The sequence below is a fragment of the Mauremys mutica genome, chromosome 12 (genome assembly GCF_020497125.1).
Source record: "Mauremys mutica isolate MM-2020 ecotype Southern chromosome 12, ASM2049712v1, whole genome shotgun sequence".
NCBI classification, from domain to species: domain Eukaryota; kingdom Metazoa; phylum Chordata; order Testudines; family Geoemydidae; genus Mauremys; species Mauremys mutica.
The window spans coordinates 68088093-68105678 of NC_059083.1; the positions used below are offsets into that span (position 1 = coordinate 68088093).

At 45.0% G+C, this 17586-nt stretch overlaps 1 protein-coding gene across 7 annotated transcripts in view; it reads left to right on the forward strand.

Annotated features, from left to right (window-relative positions):
- Positions 1-17586, forward strand: part of RECQL5 (RecQ like helicase 5) — a 59357-nt gene that overhangs the window by 4853 nt on the left and 36918 nt on the right. For all 7 annotated transcript variants that reach the window (XM_044983685.1, XM_044983682.1, XM_044983679.1 and 4 more), the window contains 5 exons: positions 13-531; positions 1953-2058; positions 2526-2637; positions 7095-7257; positions 8581-8663. In XM_044983685.1, coding sequence (XP_044839620.1) covers positions 13-531; positions 1953-2058; positions 2526-2637; positions 7095-7257; positions 8581-8663 — 983 coding nt within the window. The remainder of the gene's footprint in view (positions 1-12; positions 532-1952; positions 2059-2525; positions 2638-7094; positions 7258-8580; positions 8664-17586) is intronic.

A 17586-nucleotide genomic window follows, 5' to 3' on the forward strand; every position in this document is an offset into this window, starting at 1 on the left:
TTTTAATCACAGGACCAAGTGGATCATTTGTTGGCACTGAAGGTCAAAGTCTACTCTCTGAACTCCAAGCTTTCTGCTCAGGAAAGGAAGACCATCCTGGCTGACTTGGCAAGCGAGAAGCCCCAGGTGAAGCTCCTGTATATCACCCCAGAGATGGCAGCCGCCTCCTCCTTCCAGCCCACCCTGAACTCCCTTGTGTCTCGAAACCTCTTGTCCTACCTAATAATAGATGAGGCTCACTGCGTCTCCCAGTGGGGACATGACTTCCGACCCGACTACCTGCGCCTGGGCTCCTTACGCTCTCGCATACCCAACACGCCATGCGTCGCCCTGACTGCCACAGCCACCAAACAGGTCCAGGATGACATAGTGATGTCACTGAAGCTAAAGCAACCTGTTGCCACCTTTAAGACGCCTTGCTTCAGATCTAACCTGTTCTATGATGTGCAGTTTAAGGAGCTCTTGACTGATCCCTATGCGAATCTGAAGGATTTCTGTCTGAAGGCTCTTGAAGAGAAGAATGCCCAAGGGGTAGGTTTAAGTCTCAGAAGCTACTTTCAAGGGCAGAATGGTAAATGGAACAGAACTGTCCTAAATGTTGTGGTATCGGGATGGCACTAATAGGACTAGGATGGGGAAGGGAGAGGTCCCTGAAAGAAACACTCAGGTACTTTTTGAAAAACTTCTTCTAAATCTCTGAAATACTTGGCATCCTTCCAGATATTGACCTCACCTGATGACAAGATGGTGAACTTCTCTGCCTTTATAGAGTGATACCCACACACAGTGTCGCTGGCCTCTTCCCCCAATCCTTCATCAAGCCTCAGTGGATGGGGATTGATGTGAGGGGGTTCTGCAGGGAGCTGGGATAAGAATCTCCCCACCCTTCTACTTCCAGGCTATGAAACTGAGTTGCCACACAGCTGCTACGGCAGTAGCCTCACTGGTTCTTCATCCTCTCTCCATGTGGTAGGGAACACTGGCCATTGCAGATGTGCTCCTCTCCCTTTCTGTAATCCTGACTGTTCAAGGAGTTACTGCAGGGCAGCATTTCAGTACATAGCTGATGGAGACCCTCTCTGTGGGCTCTCTGGTAAAGCATTGGAGGGCGTAGCACTTAGGAACGGTCTCAATGCTTATTGGGTCTGATCCTGCAAAGTACCCTTCATTCCCTACTGAAGTCAATGAGAGTTGCCAGTGTTCATCAGGTCACAAGATCAGGCCCACTGTGCCAGAGATCATTGGCTGGCACCCTTCCTGGTGAGCCTTCGCATATCCATATTGTTTCAGCAGATGCTTTATTTCCCTTATGGTTAGGGGGCCTGGGGGACATCCTTGGGTCTTGTTGGCTTTTTATTTTGGTGAGCTGTATTTATATCTAGTTCAAACAAAGGCGCCTTTAGATATGGGCCATTCTAAATGAAAATATATTAAAAGTGTAAAAATAACATTTCTTTCTCAGCGGATTTTGTTTTCTCTCACTTGACAAACGCATGCACATTGGTTTGGTTTTGCTGTGTGTCTGTGGCAAAAAGTGAGAGAGAGAGAGAGAGAGGTTTGCCCAGTGGATATGGCACTAGCCTTGGATTTAGAAGAACTGGGTTTGCTTCTCCCTGTGTGACCCTGGGCAAGTCATTTAGCATCCCTGTGCCTCAGTTCTCCTTGTGCAGAATGGGGATAATAGCACTTCCCTGTGTCCATTACAGATTGTGAGGAGCCCAGATACTACAATGATGGGCCATGCTTCCTGCTTCGTTTACTTCCATGCTGGTTTATCAGCCCCATTGGGAATACTTAAAACTCAAAGGATATTTTGCAGCTGCAGGGGAGCCAGCACAGGGAGAAGAATTTCAAGCTTTTGTAGCCCTGTCCCCTCAGCAATAATGGCTATGAGCTTTTTCTGTCTTCCCCCGGATAGCATTCTGGATTTTCTCTTCTCTGGCTCTCTGTAGGTATACTCTGGCTGTGGCATTGTGTACTGCAGGATGAGAGAGGTCTGTGACCAGTTGGCTATTGAGCTGAGCTACAGAGGAGTGAAAGCCAAGGCCTATCATGCAGGTACTGGACGTTGTGTCTACATTGTACAGCCCCTCAGTCAGGGCTTTAGAATTTCACATTATCTAATAGTCTGTGTCAGGGCTACCGTAGGGAGCAACTCTGTACGTGTGATCCTGTGGCTGCTGAGATTTGGTCAGGAGCTTGAGTTGACAGGCCCTTGATCTGAGTGGGGTGGGATGGGGTGGAAAGGTGCTCCTTTGGCTTTAGAACTCGGTGCCCTCTGCCAGTCCTATCTATTCAGGCTTTTGCCTGAGAGGGAACTGAATTTTCCTCTTGGGGTGGGGGGAGTATTGACTCCTTTCATTTGATGATGAGCCAGTCTGAAGTGGGGGGTAATGTACTTGGCTTTGACCAGCACATTTTTTATACATAGGAGAGTGGGGAGAGATTGCTGGGAAACTGAGGGGTGAAAGAGTATCTCCTCTTTCTCTCTGATTTCCCTGCTTTCTCTCCTTTTCCCTCCCCAGGGCTGAAGGCAGCAGACAGAACTTCGATTCAGAATGAGTGGATGGAGGAAAAGGTCCCTGTTATTGTTGCTACCATCAGTTTTGGAATGGGAGTCGACAAAGCCAACGTCAGGTATGTAGGGGCTTGGGCAGAGAGGGGAAAACGTCCTCGGGAGGGACCCTCCCCTGTATACTAACTGCAGTCTCAAGAACTTGATACACTTTTCTAGCCCTCCCTGTGAAGAAATCAGATCTCCACCAGGGGGCGTGGGGATGGGAGGAATTCATATTCAAACTTCATAAACGTGTGAGAGGTGTTTCTGTTTAGAAGCTGCAGAGAGCGGAAAGGTTGGGCTTTTACTTGTTAAACAAAGATCATTAGAGGGTCTGACTTGAGGGGACGTGCTACAGACAAAGTGTACTCTACTTTGCTGCTCTGAGGTATAAAGGGGCTTTTGCAAGATTAGGTTTTGACTTCCTTGTTTTCCCAGAGGTTTCCCTGGAGGGTTGGAGACTGGCATCAAATAGACAGATTTGAGCAGTGGAGAGGGAAAGACTTTCTTAGCTGCTGTTTAAAACTATGCTTAATTCCTGATTAACTCAAACTGCTGGCAGACACTTTGAAGAAAATTTGTCTTTGTGAAAGATTCAACACACCTGCCCCTTCAGCTAAGGACTAATTCTTTTAGTCCTCTAGCAAAAACTGGGATGACAAGACTTGATATTCCTGATATTTCTAAAGGTAAAGGACAAACAAAAAGAAAAAAATCCTTTCAGGCCTTCTTTATGCATCATAACATTTGGTTTTGGGTTGTTTTTTTTTAAATAGGGGGCACATGCAACCATGCCTGTTTGCAGGTCACCAGAAAATTCAGAAGAATGCCTTCTCTTGCAGTTATGCCTGGGCATTATTGTGGGGAATAGCATCCCTATAGTAAGGATGAGATTTGCTGATTTTTCTGAGTGCTCTAAAATCCTCATGCATAATAGCATTAATTAAATAAATGGAAGGTTAAAGTCTCTAGTCAGCACCAACAATACAGCAACCTGATCATGCTGCTCACTCAAGTCCTGAACAGCTGAAGACTGAGGGCTTGGCTATACTTGTGAGTTAGAGCACATTAAAGCGGCCCCAGGCTCCCTAGCTCACTACCCATCCACCCTGGCAAGGCACGTAGAGTGCTCTGACTCTAGGACTAGAGTGCTCCTGGTAATCCACCTCAGTGAGAAGATTAACACATGGTGCACATTGACTGAAACACCCAGGTGTCAGTATGAACGAGGTGTTGCATTACTGTGCTCTGATTAGCCTCCAGAAACGTCCCATAATCCCCTTAAGTCAAGTGGCTACTCTTGTCATTGTTTTGGAATCACTGCAGGAATGCAGATATTCCCTTTGAAAGCTCTGTTTCTGACAGCTGGCATGCTTATCTGCTCCGAGACAAAGCAACCATTACTATGGAATGCTGTGTGAGAGAGAGAGAGAGAGAGAGAGAGGTGGGGGGAAGGAGAAAGGGGTCTGCTGCTGTTTGAATTTACAAGACAGCATGCTGACACGCTCTCCGCCTCCCAAAAAACTCACTCTCTCCCCCCACATACACACAACACGCTCCCTGTCACACTCCACCCTCCCCCCCATTTGAAAAGCACGTTGCAGACACTTGCATGCTGGGATAGCTACCACAATGCACTGCTCTCTGTGGCTGTTGCAAGAGCTGCTAATGTGGCCACGCCAGTGCGCTTGCAGCTGTCAGTGTGGACAGATTGCAGCGCTTTCCCTACTGTGCTCTACGAAGGCTGGTTTAACTCAAAGTGCTCTATGTCTGCAAATGTAGCCATGCCCTGAATGTGATTAAAGAAAAACAAGTAGTGATGGCTTTGCACAATGGCAGCATGATTAAAGAGGCTGCTGGACATCAGCATAAGCGCCCACAATAGAGTTCTACTCTAAGAACTGGTTTGATGTTGACACAGACAGATGACAGTATCAAACCAGTAATATGTGTTTGTCATGGAAAACAAACACAGTAAACAAATTTCATCTTTCTACAATAATTTATCCAGTCTAGAGACCCCAAAAGTTTACAGCTATCCATATTACCTCTCAGAGGGCTGTAGTTTCTATGAAAGAGGTCTGAAGGTAATGTCAGATACTAGAAAAATTTAAGTCATTTGGTACTTTTAAAAACAGTCATAGCAAACCTCAAATGGGATTCCCCCCATAACAGCCTGATTTTTCTACAGCAGTTTAATAAACAACGATAAACATTTAAAACCATCCCTTAAAAACAGACTTTGTGTACCCTTGTCACCCCTGTTAAAATGGAGATTGTGGTAAATACACACACATCCCTCTCCCCACCCTTCTCCCCCATATTGCTGTGCCACATCAGGGCCCAGGGTGGAGTTAGTGCAAATTGGGGTAATTTGGTCAAGGAGTTCCTCAAATACAGGTCTCCCCTCCCCCATGAGGAGCTGATTTTAATATTCAAATTGCTCTAAAACCCAGGAGGCTGGACTAGATGACTTCTTGAAGTCCCTTCCAGACCTACATTTCTATGATTCTGTGTGTAAAGAGATTTTTCTTGAAAATTACTGTTTCACAATCGAGGCTGGGGTAGACTTTGGGAGATGGGGAAGGACCCCATTGAGATGAATGGGTTAGCTCACACATGTGCCATCTTCCTAAGCACAGTCATGGATGCTACTAGATTGCTACAAAGGCAGAATTGACTATTGTGCTCCTCTACTTGTACAACCCACATAATTCAGCACAGAAATGTGGAGTCTCCTTGTACAGTATTATGAACTGTAGCAACCTGCAGCAAGGAATCCCTGTACCAGTCAATACGTCCGTCCCTAACACAGTGGAGGGCAGTGGGAGAGCATACAGATGAATGAGAAAATACATAAAACAGCACATTTAGTCATTCTGTGTTGCTTGTAAGGGCAACCCTGGCCAAAACATACTTACAGTAGAATCCCAGTGGCTCTTGCCAGCTGCTGGTGCAGAGTTAAGTGTGTTGGGCAGAACGGACTATTTCCTGGCTTTCAGTGGTTTAAGGATAGACACATTTGATATTCCAGAAAGGTATGTGGTACTATCCATCAACCTTAACCCTGCAGTAACAAAGTTCTTGGGATGGGAATTGTACACACATCATCAGGTATAAGATCATGCCTGGGAAGTGCTGGAGGAGGCCCTGAGGGAAATGAAGGGAGGAGGGTTCCTCTGCTGTTGTCAACCCCTCCCTGTTTGCTGCTTATTCATTGTGGCTGGAGATGGTGTATAAACATAAACATACAGGCAAGGAAGAAATGTTCTGCTCTGCTGCCTCCTGGCTGGTCCTGGTTATGAAAGAGTGTTTTTGTTTAAATGAGGATAACCAGTGACTAGATTCCTGCAGTCTCTCACTCCATACGTCTGAAGCACACAAACTTCTGGAGTGTGGGGTTTAGCATACACTAATGAGGTCACTTTTGAGGGAACCCTTTGTATAAAATATTGGCAGCACATCACCGGAGCATAAACTGCTCTGGGACCCAGAGGGTAGGGAACACAGCTGTCAGTGAATGTTCTAATACAGGGGTAGGCAACCTGTGGCATGCGAGCTGATTTTCAGTGGCACTCACACTGCCCATGTCCTGGCCACTGGTCTGGCGGGCTCTGCATTTTCATTTAATTTGAAATGAGGCTTCTTAAACATTTTTAAAGCCTTACTTACTTTACATACAACAATAGTTTAGTTATATATTACAGACTTATAGAAAGAGACCTTCTAAAAATGTTAAAATGTATTACTGGCACATGAAACCTTAAATTAGAGTGAATAAATGAAGATTCGGCACAGCACTTCTGAAAGGTTGCCGACTCCTGGCCTAACAATTATAGGTTTAAGTCAGCCATGCAATGGTATTTTGATTGCAGTTTTTGTGTGCAACTTTAATGGTTGTTTAGTAATGATCCATGGTGGCATATTATGATTGCAAGGGAGCCCTTACTGTACAGGGGAAGGTTGTGAGCCAGAATTCCATATGCATAACTTGTAGGCAAAGAAGTGTCTAATTGAAGTCTAAATGGGGAAAGTTCTATCGTCTGTGTATACAAGAGGTCAAACTAGACCACAATGGTCCCTTCTGGCCTTAGAATCTATGAATAATACTATTATAAAACATGTTGCAAATCCTTAAAGTAAATAATGCATATTAATAACATGCACAACTTTACAGTAAAAGAACGCAAACTCCTGCAGATCAATACCGTTTTCTCTCCTCTTCACAGCTACAAATCTTTATGCATTTATAGTATATCCACCATGCCTATTCTCCTCCATTCGCTTTGGGTGTGTCCCGCTGACTTATTGTTCACACACACACTAGGCTTTTGTTGTAGCTTCCCTTGGTGCCTCTTCACTGTTTTAAGAATGCCCAGTTAAGAATCCCTTGCTCCATTCCCTCCCAGGTCCTTGCTCTCACTTACGCTGCTCTGTTTCTACTTGATTGTTGGCCTCAATAGAGAGCATCTCTGTGTTTGCAATGATGAGAGAAAAGACTTCAACTTGATGCTTACCATTCTCTTATCCCATGCAGATTTGTTGCTCATTGGAATATTGCAAAGTCGATGGCTGGATATTACCAGGAGTCTGGAAGGGCTGGGAGAGATGGGAAACCGTCCTGTTGCCGTCTCTATTACTCTAGGAATGACCGGGATCAAGTCTCCTTCCTGATCAAGAAGGAGCTCTCTAAACTCCAGGTAGGATCTGCAGAACAGCTTCCTACAGCATTACTAACACTAGGTTTGCTCTATGTCACAGGCCTGGCTAGCACCACCACCTGCACAATGCGTAGCACTATAGGTGCTCCCTGCCTCAGTTCACAAATTATGGCAGCCTGTTTGGAGCAGGGCAGTCTGTGCTGCAAGCTCAGCACCCATCTTTACATAGTTAAACTCAGAATTGGGCTGTCTGTGCCTTTAAACAGGCAAGTGCTTGATTGTAGTGCTTGAAGCCAAGGCCCTAGCCTGGTTCAGGGCTTGCACTGAAGAGCTCCTTCTCTGTCCAAGTCTCCCCCAGTACTCCCCTGGAGAGGAAGCAGACAAGCCTTCTTAACTGGCCTGCTGGCTTCTGATTGGACCGGGTCTCCTCCTGGCCTTTCTGGGCCTCTGGAGGACTAACTCTTGTTTGTAGCCTGGGCTGAGTTGGTTTTCCTAGAGCAGGGGGGTGTCGGTGCTCCAATCGCTGTAGCAAGAGATAGAGGAGGCCAGATATACCCCATCATGGTCTAGTTCAATGGCTCTCAATCTTTCCAGACTATTGTACCTCGTTCAGGAGTCTGATTTGTCTTGCATACCCCCAAGTTTCACTTCACTTAAACGACTTGCTTCCAAAATCAGACCTAAAAATACAAGTGTCACAGCACTGAAAAATTGCTCACTTTCTCATTTTTACCATACAATTCTAAAATAAATCAATTGGCATATAAATACTGTACTTACATTTCAGTGTCTAGTATATAGAGCAGTATAAACAAGTCATTGTTTGCATGAAATTTTAGTTTGTACTGACTTTGCTAGTGCTTTTATATAGCCTGTTGTAAAACTAGGCCAATATCTAGAGGAGCTGATGTACCCCCTGGAAGATCTCTGCATATCCCCAAGGTTACACGTACCCCTGGCTGAGAACCACTGGTCTAGTCAGCCCCTTGTTTGCAGTTACCTCAGACTGTCCCAAGGCAGTTTCCCCAGTTCTAGCCACATTACTGCTACTAGGACTGGGGTTAGAGGCATTGGGCTTGGATCTGGCTGCAGCAGTGTCACAGCTTAGAGTGGAAGAGGCAGAAGTGCTGGGGAAGAGATGGCTGGACCTGGCTGCAGCGTTGTCAGAGGGCCTGGAGGCATGGCAGGGGAGGTGGTGGACACTCTTGGCTGCGGTACTACCATGGGGTGGAGAAGTGGAGCATAGATCTGGTTGCAGCTCTGTTCTGGAAAGATGGTCAGGTTTGGCTGTCAGCAGAGGTGCTGCATCCGTCCATAGCTACATCGAAGGCGGCTTTAAGTATTGCCTTTTATTATTCTCAGGAGAAAAGAGGCACCTTGAAAGAGTCCGATAAATCTGTGCTGACGGCGTTTGATGCTATAGTGAATTTCTGTGAAGAGCTGGGGTAAGTGTCTCTCTTGTATGCATTGATAGCAGGAGGGGTGGGTGAATTAATCTACTCTTCCCCTCTTTGGCACCATTATTGCCAGTGTATTCTGTAACTATGATGCTGTGGAAAAACTTAAATTTCTAGACCTCAAAGTTTTGGTGGAAAATGTGAACTGAATGTAACAGATGCGGTGCTGTCTATAGACTTGGGAAGATTGTCAGAAATAGTAGTTCTAAGAGGTGTGAACTGCCTGCTTTCATTTTAATTCATTGTTACTCCTGGAAGACAGGGTACTGGGCTAGATTGGCCACACTGGGTCAAACCAATGGCCCTTATGTTATGTGCACAAACCCCATCATCTGCCCACCTGCTTTCCCAGGCACCAAACTACACAACTAACTGTCTCCTGTTAAAACCTCCAACTTCCCCTATGACAGCTTCTACAAGGCAGTTGTTTACTGCCAATGCAGAAATCTGCAGCATGTTGAAAATCAAAGAGAAGCATAAAATAAACTGACCTTAATATTAAAATAAATAGCCAAAAGTTGCATTTACATATTTAAAACACTCTACTTTTAAGTGTACATGAAGCTACCCCAGAATTCCTAATTTGCTGCAGAATTCTGCACCAGGTTCTGCATTGCAGAAACCAGGGGCCCTTGTGTTAGATTGCACAAGGTGTTGGCTATTTCTACTGATTATTTAGGCCACCTACCCTGTATCTGAGTGTCACTGCCTCTGAGACTGGCCGGTTCAATGGCTTATGTAACCACATGTGGTATAATCTCTCCTCTGTTCTGAGCATCTCATCTTTCTCCAGCTCCTGTCAATGGAGTGCCCATTGCCACCAAGACCTCAGAGTGTGAAATTGGCACCTAGCATTGTATATTGATTATCTGGTTATGGGAAGGGGCTACTGTATGACCATGACATCCTCCCATGCTACCACATGGAATTGTCATGCAGCATCAGCGTTTTTCTGCTAAAGAAACCAAAGGGAATGGGCAGTGTTTCTTTGCGCAGCTTTTCCTATTTTCTGACTCTCCTTGGACACTCCAGTTGTCTATTTTTGACGTTTTCTTTGCCACATCATCTCTCCTGTAAAGAAAGGCATGATCTAAAGCCCAGTATCTTGGTGTAGAAGCAGTTAGCTTTAATGTTTCCCTCTGACTCAAAAGAGCTCCATGCTGCAAGATGCTAAGTGTCTCTAATTCCTGTTGTCCTTAACAGGAGTTTAGGGTGCTCAGCACCTTTCAGGATCAAGCCCATAGCGCGCACACGCCCAAGTTGGGGAACCTAAATGCAGACTTGTAACCACTATACACATTACAAATAGTGTACTATGAATCCGAGAAGGCTGTAATTGTAACAAATTACTATGTGCCACTAGTTTGAGACAGCAAGACCTTAATTTTCCCAATAAGAGAGCAGTGTATGTTTACAAACTGGGAAATGACTATCCTCCCTCCCACATAAGCCTTGGATCCATTTTCATCGTGTGGCTCTGCATCCAGGGTGGTTTTGTCAGGATTCAGTGTGGAAACGGGAATGTTTGTTTTCTCATTGCTGGAGTCCTGGTGAGGGCGTTGCCTTCAGTCATGTTTTGACAGAGAACAAGACCTGTTGAACAGGTTATTCTGAAGGATTTTTACCAGTTGCCCTGAGGTCTGGCTCAAATGCAAGAATAATTGGCATGCCCTTGAAACAATGCTTGACTGGTTGCAGTTAAGGTGACTCCACTAAGTGTCTGCTGTGAGGCACCATGCTCTAATATTTTGGTCAGTTTATGCAGCTAAGTCAGTCTTCAGCTGCTGTTGCATGCCTTTAGGTCGTACCTAGAGTAGCCAGCTGGCTGCCTCTGTTGCCAGTTGAAATGAGAAGTCCTTTTTAATAGCTATGGGGTGAAGAGGTCTTTGCTTCCGTCTCTGATTACTCCGTGATCTCTCTGCTGAGATTACTAGCAAGGGTTTCGTCGCAGCTGGTTTGCAATGGACACTTGTGCACTCGGAACTGAACCGAGACTGCCAAACTAATTTTGCACAAGCCATCAGTAGTTATAGCAGGACTTTCTAGAGTATGTGTTAGTGCCAGAACTTGGGTTAGTTAAGGTTCATGTAATTGCTTCTTCATCTTGACTTACATCTCCCACCCTTGAGTGACGGTAGCCTGGCTATTTACAGTGAAGACTCTCCCCGGTGCTGTTCCACTGCAGCAGTAAAGCAATGGGTATGTGCTAGGGAACTTTGTATGTGACAGACCCATGTAATAATACGTTACCTGGAAAAAATAGATTTTCTTTAGCTGAGACTATCGGAGAAGGAAATAGTGTTTCTTCTGTCCACCCTTTTCTTGCTGCACTGTTGTTAAGGGGGCAGGGGGATGCTGACCACTCTATATTTAAGGCTGAAAGTAGCTTCCAATTATAAATCTCACTTTTTTCCCCCCAGCCTCCTCAAAACCTTCCCTTCCCGAACTTCACCAATCCCCACTACCCCCTGAAATTTCACATGCCACATCTCATCCCAGGGTAGAATCTTCCTGTGATCTTTACTGCAGGTGTCACTGCAGGGCCCCTCCTTGGGTTTGTCTGCTGCCTGCTGTAACTTGCTCCTACCTGGAAATCTTTATTAAAAGACTGTTCAAAGAAACATCACATTTTTGTGTTATCCATTTTTTTTTAATTTTAAACTAATAGGTTTTTCTACCCACTTTCATAAAAAACAAACAAACCTCCAGAAACCAAAACAACAAAAACCCTGACCTTGCGGGGTCCTAAATTACAACAAAAGGAGGAGAGAGGGACATTTGGATTGTCTTGCACGCACGTTATTTTAGGTTGTTATGTAACCAGAGCAGAAGAACGTTGCATCAGCTTCTTTTAATGAAAAAGCTTTTCACATAGAAGGGTCGAGATGAGCTTTTGATCTGGGGGCTATTTCCTTCCTCATCTGAATACGGGGCAAAAAAAGAAGTGCTGCTACCTTGGTGGAGTTACTCGAGGGTGTCTTCCAGCTTCAGAATGTCAGTAACCCAGTAATTTTCCTTGTCAGGGAAAAGTTCAGGCAAGCAAATATCTTGCCTGTAAGGTTTGGCTGGTCACATGGTCCTGAATTGAGATTGCCTTGTGTGTCGAGGTAGTTGAGTACACAACAGCATGAGGGCCTCCCTTGTAGGCGCAATCAGATTGTGAGTGCCTCAAGTCTGTGTGTGAAGAATTAACCACACAAGAAGGATAAAAGATGAAGCTTCCCTTTGACCTGATCAAACAGTTGGTGGATGAGACAATTCTTGCCTGGTTGTGGTATTCTTGAAATGCCCCACTCTTGTCCTTGCTGTTTATATGCAACTTGCTTTACGCTTTGGAGCTGAGCAGCAGCCAAAGATGGCAGCAAACAAGAGGAGGGCAATGAAGACTGTGCAGAATGACCCAATCACCACTAGTCCTGCAAGAGCCCAATCATCTGTCAGAATGCAACTCTTCAAGTTTTCCAGAACTGGGGACGCCGCTTGTGTTGAGGACGACATGCTGGTCCGCCCCTGCTGGAATTAGAGTGGGGAAGCCAGATGAGTGTCTGATGCTTGTCTGCCTTCTCTACTTCCTCAACAGATATATGCATGCACACACCCTTTACACACTTACTAGCATTGTTCTTTAAAAAGGTGTAATCACTCTTTAGATAAACCAATCCCATGAACAGAATATAGAACACCGAAGAACTGTCTAGTGGTCTGTGCCAGAGAAGAGAGAAGATTCTGCCCTTAAAATTCTGTTCAGGGATTAATTATTCCAGCAGTGGGGTTTTATTTTACCAATATTTTAGCAGTGTCTGCTGGTGCAGCTACAGTCATGGCTTTGTCAGAATCTTCAGTATAAGGATTGCATAGTCTGGATGTAAAAGGAATATAATAAAAATCAGTGACCACAGCAAGTCTGTCGGAGCAGAAGATGTTTTAAACCAGATCCCCAGCAGGGGTAAATCAGGAGAGCACCACTGAGGCCAGTGAGATACTCAGGTTTTCAGCAGTTGAGAATGTGGCTCTTTTAGAATAAAAAGTTAGGCTCTTAAGTCATGGGAGTACACCAGACATGGAAGTAAGCTCTTGTACCCCATAGCAAAAGCAATCTGTTCTTCAGGCACATTATCAAATGGGGGATTAAACCTTCTTGTCGTTTAATACAAAAAGATAAGGAATTAGAACAGCCAAGATACCTCCATGCAAACATTTCTCCTCCCGCAGGTGTAGTTATACACAGAGTGTTAGTTTTAGCTTTTCCTCCCATTTTTGACCCAAACCTTAACATTCCTTTAGCCGTAACGCATGGTGTTAAACTGCAACTAAAATATCTTTATTTTATTTTATTGACATAATTTAATCTGGAGTCTCACTGGGCTCTACACACTTACTCATTCAATGCCATCTTGCCCGTTGCCTTGCTCACAGCCATACTGTTACACCATTAAAATAACATCTGACATCTCTTTGCAAGAAGCTTTAATGCTTCCCTGCTTTTTACACCTCAGTGAGAAATGAAAGGATGGTTGGATTATTCCTCCTTCCGTCAGAGCGACTGCTAGCCTGACCTAATACACAGAGTGGAGGAGAGGGAGACCCCTCACTAACTTATTTCAGTCTACTTATACCTGTACTAACTCCCTCCCCTTGCATTTCTGCCCTTAATACTGCATGAAAGGAAAGGGATTAGACAGTGTGAAGTTAATTTCACCCTCGCAAAGCGGTGCCCGCTAGAATCTCAGAAACACACTCCAGTTGCTGTTTGTTACTTCTGCTCCAGCAGCCAAAGTATTTAGATAATGCTTTGGTTTTGGAATCACAGCAGATCATTTTAACAGGGTCCTTTATAACTCTGCAGTTAGACATGTAGTGACAAAGGGCCTGTGTGGGATAATTCACCCCTGAGAAGGCTTCACGCAGACCCTCTGGGAAAGTCCCCTCGCCCTCTAAAGTAGTGACAGCATCGATAGCCTCAAAATAGGTCTCCTCCAAGCCCGAGGGAAGAAACACAGTCTGACTGGATACCCCAAAGCTGCCATCTTTCCTCTGAATGCAGTCGGCCTTGAAACGAAGTAGTTGTGGATGGTTCCACTATTACCTGAAGCTGCTGTGGATGTAGCGTATGTGCCTTCTGCCGCTGGTGCCTTCTCTGCAGGTCCTGCAGAAGATCCTGGCCTGCTGAGAGGTCCCTCTTCAGTGTGCACGGGAAGGGCGGACTCTCTGTGGGAATTGCCTGTTTGTACTTTAGTAAATTATTAACAGCAGTGGCAATGTTTTGTGTCTCCCCTGCAGACTTTCTGGAAGGGTGGTGAGGCTTATCTGTGGCTTGTCTGATTGTACAGTTCAGAGATGTGGTTTGCCCATGACTCAGCCACTCCCAAGCCTTATTTGTGACTGTGTGTGTTCAATTGCAGTAGTCCTGCTGGAAAGGTAGTGGAGGGAAATGGTAGGTATCGTATCCAGCCCTTGAAGGCTGTGTGACTTGTGATTAAAAGCTGTGGCCCTGTTCAATGCTGTTACTCCTTGATCTATTTGATCAAGCACCAGCCAGTGTGAGAGCCTGAGGGGGGGGGATGTTGGCAATATGAACCTTTTCCCCAAAGGAGTAAAACATTCATCACTTTGGTAGAGACCTAGAGTTGCTGCCTTTAAGAGTTTGTCCTGACGGTGGGCCAAATTGATTGGATCAGGTTCAGACATGGTGTGAAGTTGAGTTGCATATGCATGCACCAGGTCTGAATTTGGCCATATATGTCATCCCATCATGATGCAATGTCCTGACTCGATGCTGTGCTGACTCCAGAGGATATTTTTGAACATTTCAATGTCGTGCAAGTCTTACTTGTATGATGTGAGACTGTCATAGGAAACAGTGCAACAGGTAACAACCCTTCCTCTCTATTATTCATCCCACTGATTTTTTTGCTTTATGGTCTCCACATGACACTGATTGAATCAAACATCTTTTCTTTCCTCCTTTCCATGCCTCCATCTTGCTGCAGGCAGGCATCCATTCCAACAAAAAACCTCACTGATACTTGAGAGGACCTGCTAGTTCCTTTAGCTGCTGGGCCAGGTGGTAGCTCACAACCTCACTCTTGGTGGAGGGGATTCGGCTCTAATCTCTGATTTATGTACAGAAGTCAGTATCCCCAACTCAGTTTAGAAACAAAGGGCATGTCTACAATGCAGCCACTACAGTGCCACTGTAGCGCCATAGTGTGGGGATACTTCCTACATGAACAGAAGGTGTTTTTCCCCTTCACAGCCCTGCATAACCTAGGCCTGGTCTACACTGGGAGGGGGGGGTCGATCTAAGGTACGCAACTTCAGCTACGTGAATAGCGTAGCTGAAGTCGAAGTACCTTAGCTTGAATTACTTACCCGTCCTCACGGCGCGGGATCGACATCCGCGGCTCCCCCGTCGACTCCGCTACCGCCACTCGCTCCGGTGGAGTTCCAGAGTCGACGGGAGCGCGTTCGGGATTCCGAGAAAACAATTGCTACCCGCCGATCCGGCGGGTAGTGAAGACGTACCCCTAGTCAATCTAATCTTTAAGTGTCAACCAGGCCTTACTCCTCTCTTTTTAGAGGTGTGTTGAACAAGGCCACACTTCCAATCAGTATCTTCATCAATTTGTAACAGTACAGGCAGAGTAGTCCCTTACAGAGAAATTGCACTGTGAGATAGCTATAATCAAATAGACTCTTTGCTGCTTTCTTAAAGTGGAATGGGAAGATTACACAAGTAGAAGGCTCAAGGGTGTGTGTGTGTGGGGAGGAGGTGAATTTGTTGCTCACCATCAGATCCTACAGGCTGATCAAAATTTGCATTAACTGAGGTCAGTTTAGCACTCTAAAGTGGGAGGCTTAATTCTGGCGAGTAGAAGCTTTTATGTAAAATATATGTGATCACACCCCACTTGACCAAAATGAAAATTGCATAACAAGAAAACAATGACAGCTGCATCTGGAAGATTAACGCAATTGCCACTTGCATCTTGCACTTCCTGCTTCCATGCTAACTCCAGCTGTTGCATGTTTACAAAAACTTCTGCATTTGAAGAGAGTTATTCTCTGCCTGTGCTTGCTGGACTTAAAAAAAAAAAAAAAGAAAAAAAAATCCCCTCCTCCTATCTGAGCAAGGAGTCACCCAGATCCAACACCGCAAGGGGTAAATCTGCCTGTGGCTCCCAACCACTTTGTCTGTAGATTATTTTAAGCCAGAGACTAGATATATGTATGTGTGGTGTGCAGGTGTTGTTGGTCCAGCATTTATTAGCCAATCATAAACTGTAGAAATTCAGTGAGTTGAACTAGGATTTGCAGCATCCTCTGAAATTCTCTGTGCACTGGGATTTAGACCCCATCTAGCCATGTACTTAAGCATCTGCTGAATTTCAAGCATGTGAGTAATCCCACTAATTCTGAGGGGACTGCTCACATGCTTTAAAGAGCAAGTAGCACCTCAGCACTTTGCAGAACAGAGCCCATAGTATCAGTCTCCTCACAGGGGTGGGGTGTCCATGCCACCTCCTGGCAGGACACCATTCCCCTGGTCTGAAATATGATCTTGATTTCAGGCTGTCTTTAGCGAGTGTTTAAATTCCCTATTGCTCTCTTTCTATCCTTTTTTTTTTTTTTAAGTTCCCAGTTGTTGCTAATTCAGGAACATGTTGCGGTAGAGATAAGGCAGGGGCCTTCCTCTTGCTGCTCTTGGTCAGTATTTTAAACCTTGTTGCTATGCCTGTGTAGATAAGGGCTGGTAAATATGGGCTTGCTTGTAGCAGTCCCGGAGTACTCACTGTCACTCCAGGTGAGTTTCCTCACTGCAGTGTCCTCCTTGTGACAGCCACCATGACTGCATTAGCACAGGCAGCTCCATGATGGTGAAACGCTTCATGCTAGGATCCTATTCATTTCCATAACAGCCATTGCCTGGCTGGGGGTAGGGAAGAAGTAGGTGCTGTTTCATTGGTCACAGGTATCTAGGTCTAGGTTTCTAGCTAACTGAGAAACAAAAAGCTCATCCTTGTAAGTGAGGATGTATTAAGTTTCCCGTTGGGCAGTCAGTTAACATCTCTGTGCCTCAGGGATAACCACAGATGTACCTAGTGTGAGGGTTACTTCCGTGATGTCTGGAATGTTGTTGTAGCCATGTTGGTCCCAGTATATGAGAGAGACAAGGTGGGTGAGGTAATATCTTCTATTGGATAAAAATACCCTATTACCTGTGGGTGAATACTTTTCGCAGAGTGTTCATTCCATATCTGACGTGTCAGCCCTGGTCCTCCAAGGAAATCTTCACAACACCTTCAGTGTTAACCCCTTATGCTTAACAATCTGTCCCATCTTGTATTTAGTTGTAACATAATGGTTACCTTTTCCAGACCTGAAGAATTGCTCTGTGAAGCTCAAAAGCTTGTCTTTTTCACCAACAAAAGTTGGTCCAGTAAAAAATATTGCCTCACCTGCCTTGTCTCTCTAATGTCTGTAAAACACTTGGAGATCTTCTGTGGGAGGGTGCACCAGATGTATGAAAGTTTTTTATATTAAACTGGTACTACATTAGGGATTAGTTGTCCCAATTCCTTTGTTAGGGGATGCAAAGTTTTGCTTCTACCATGCGCATTGTGGCAGCCAAATGGAAAGGTTGGGCACTTCAATCTAAATATAACTTTTATTCTTTATGTGTGTGGCTAGCTTATAGCAGTGGAGCATTATTATTATTTAACTTTTGATGGTCCCTGTCAAGTTAGGTCCAACATTTTTAATTCTCTTAAAAACCAAAACCATCCCCATTATCTATTAAAATGCATTTTATTTTTGTACAATTGAAATGCCGCAGTGTTGTTGTTTTCTTAATTAAACTTTCCTCTACATTGTTGGCAGCTTCCAGAATTGTTCCAAAGTATGAGGATGA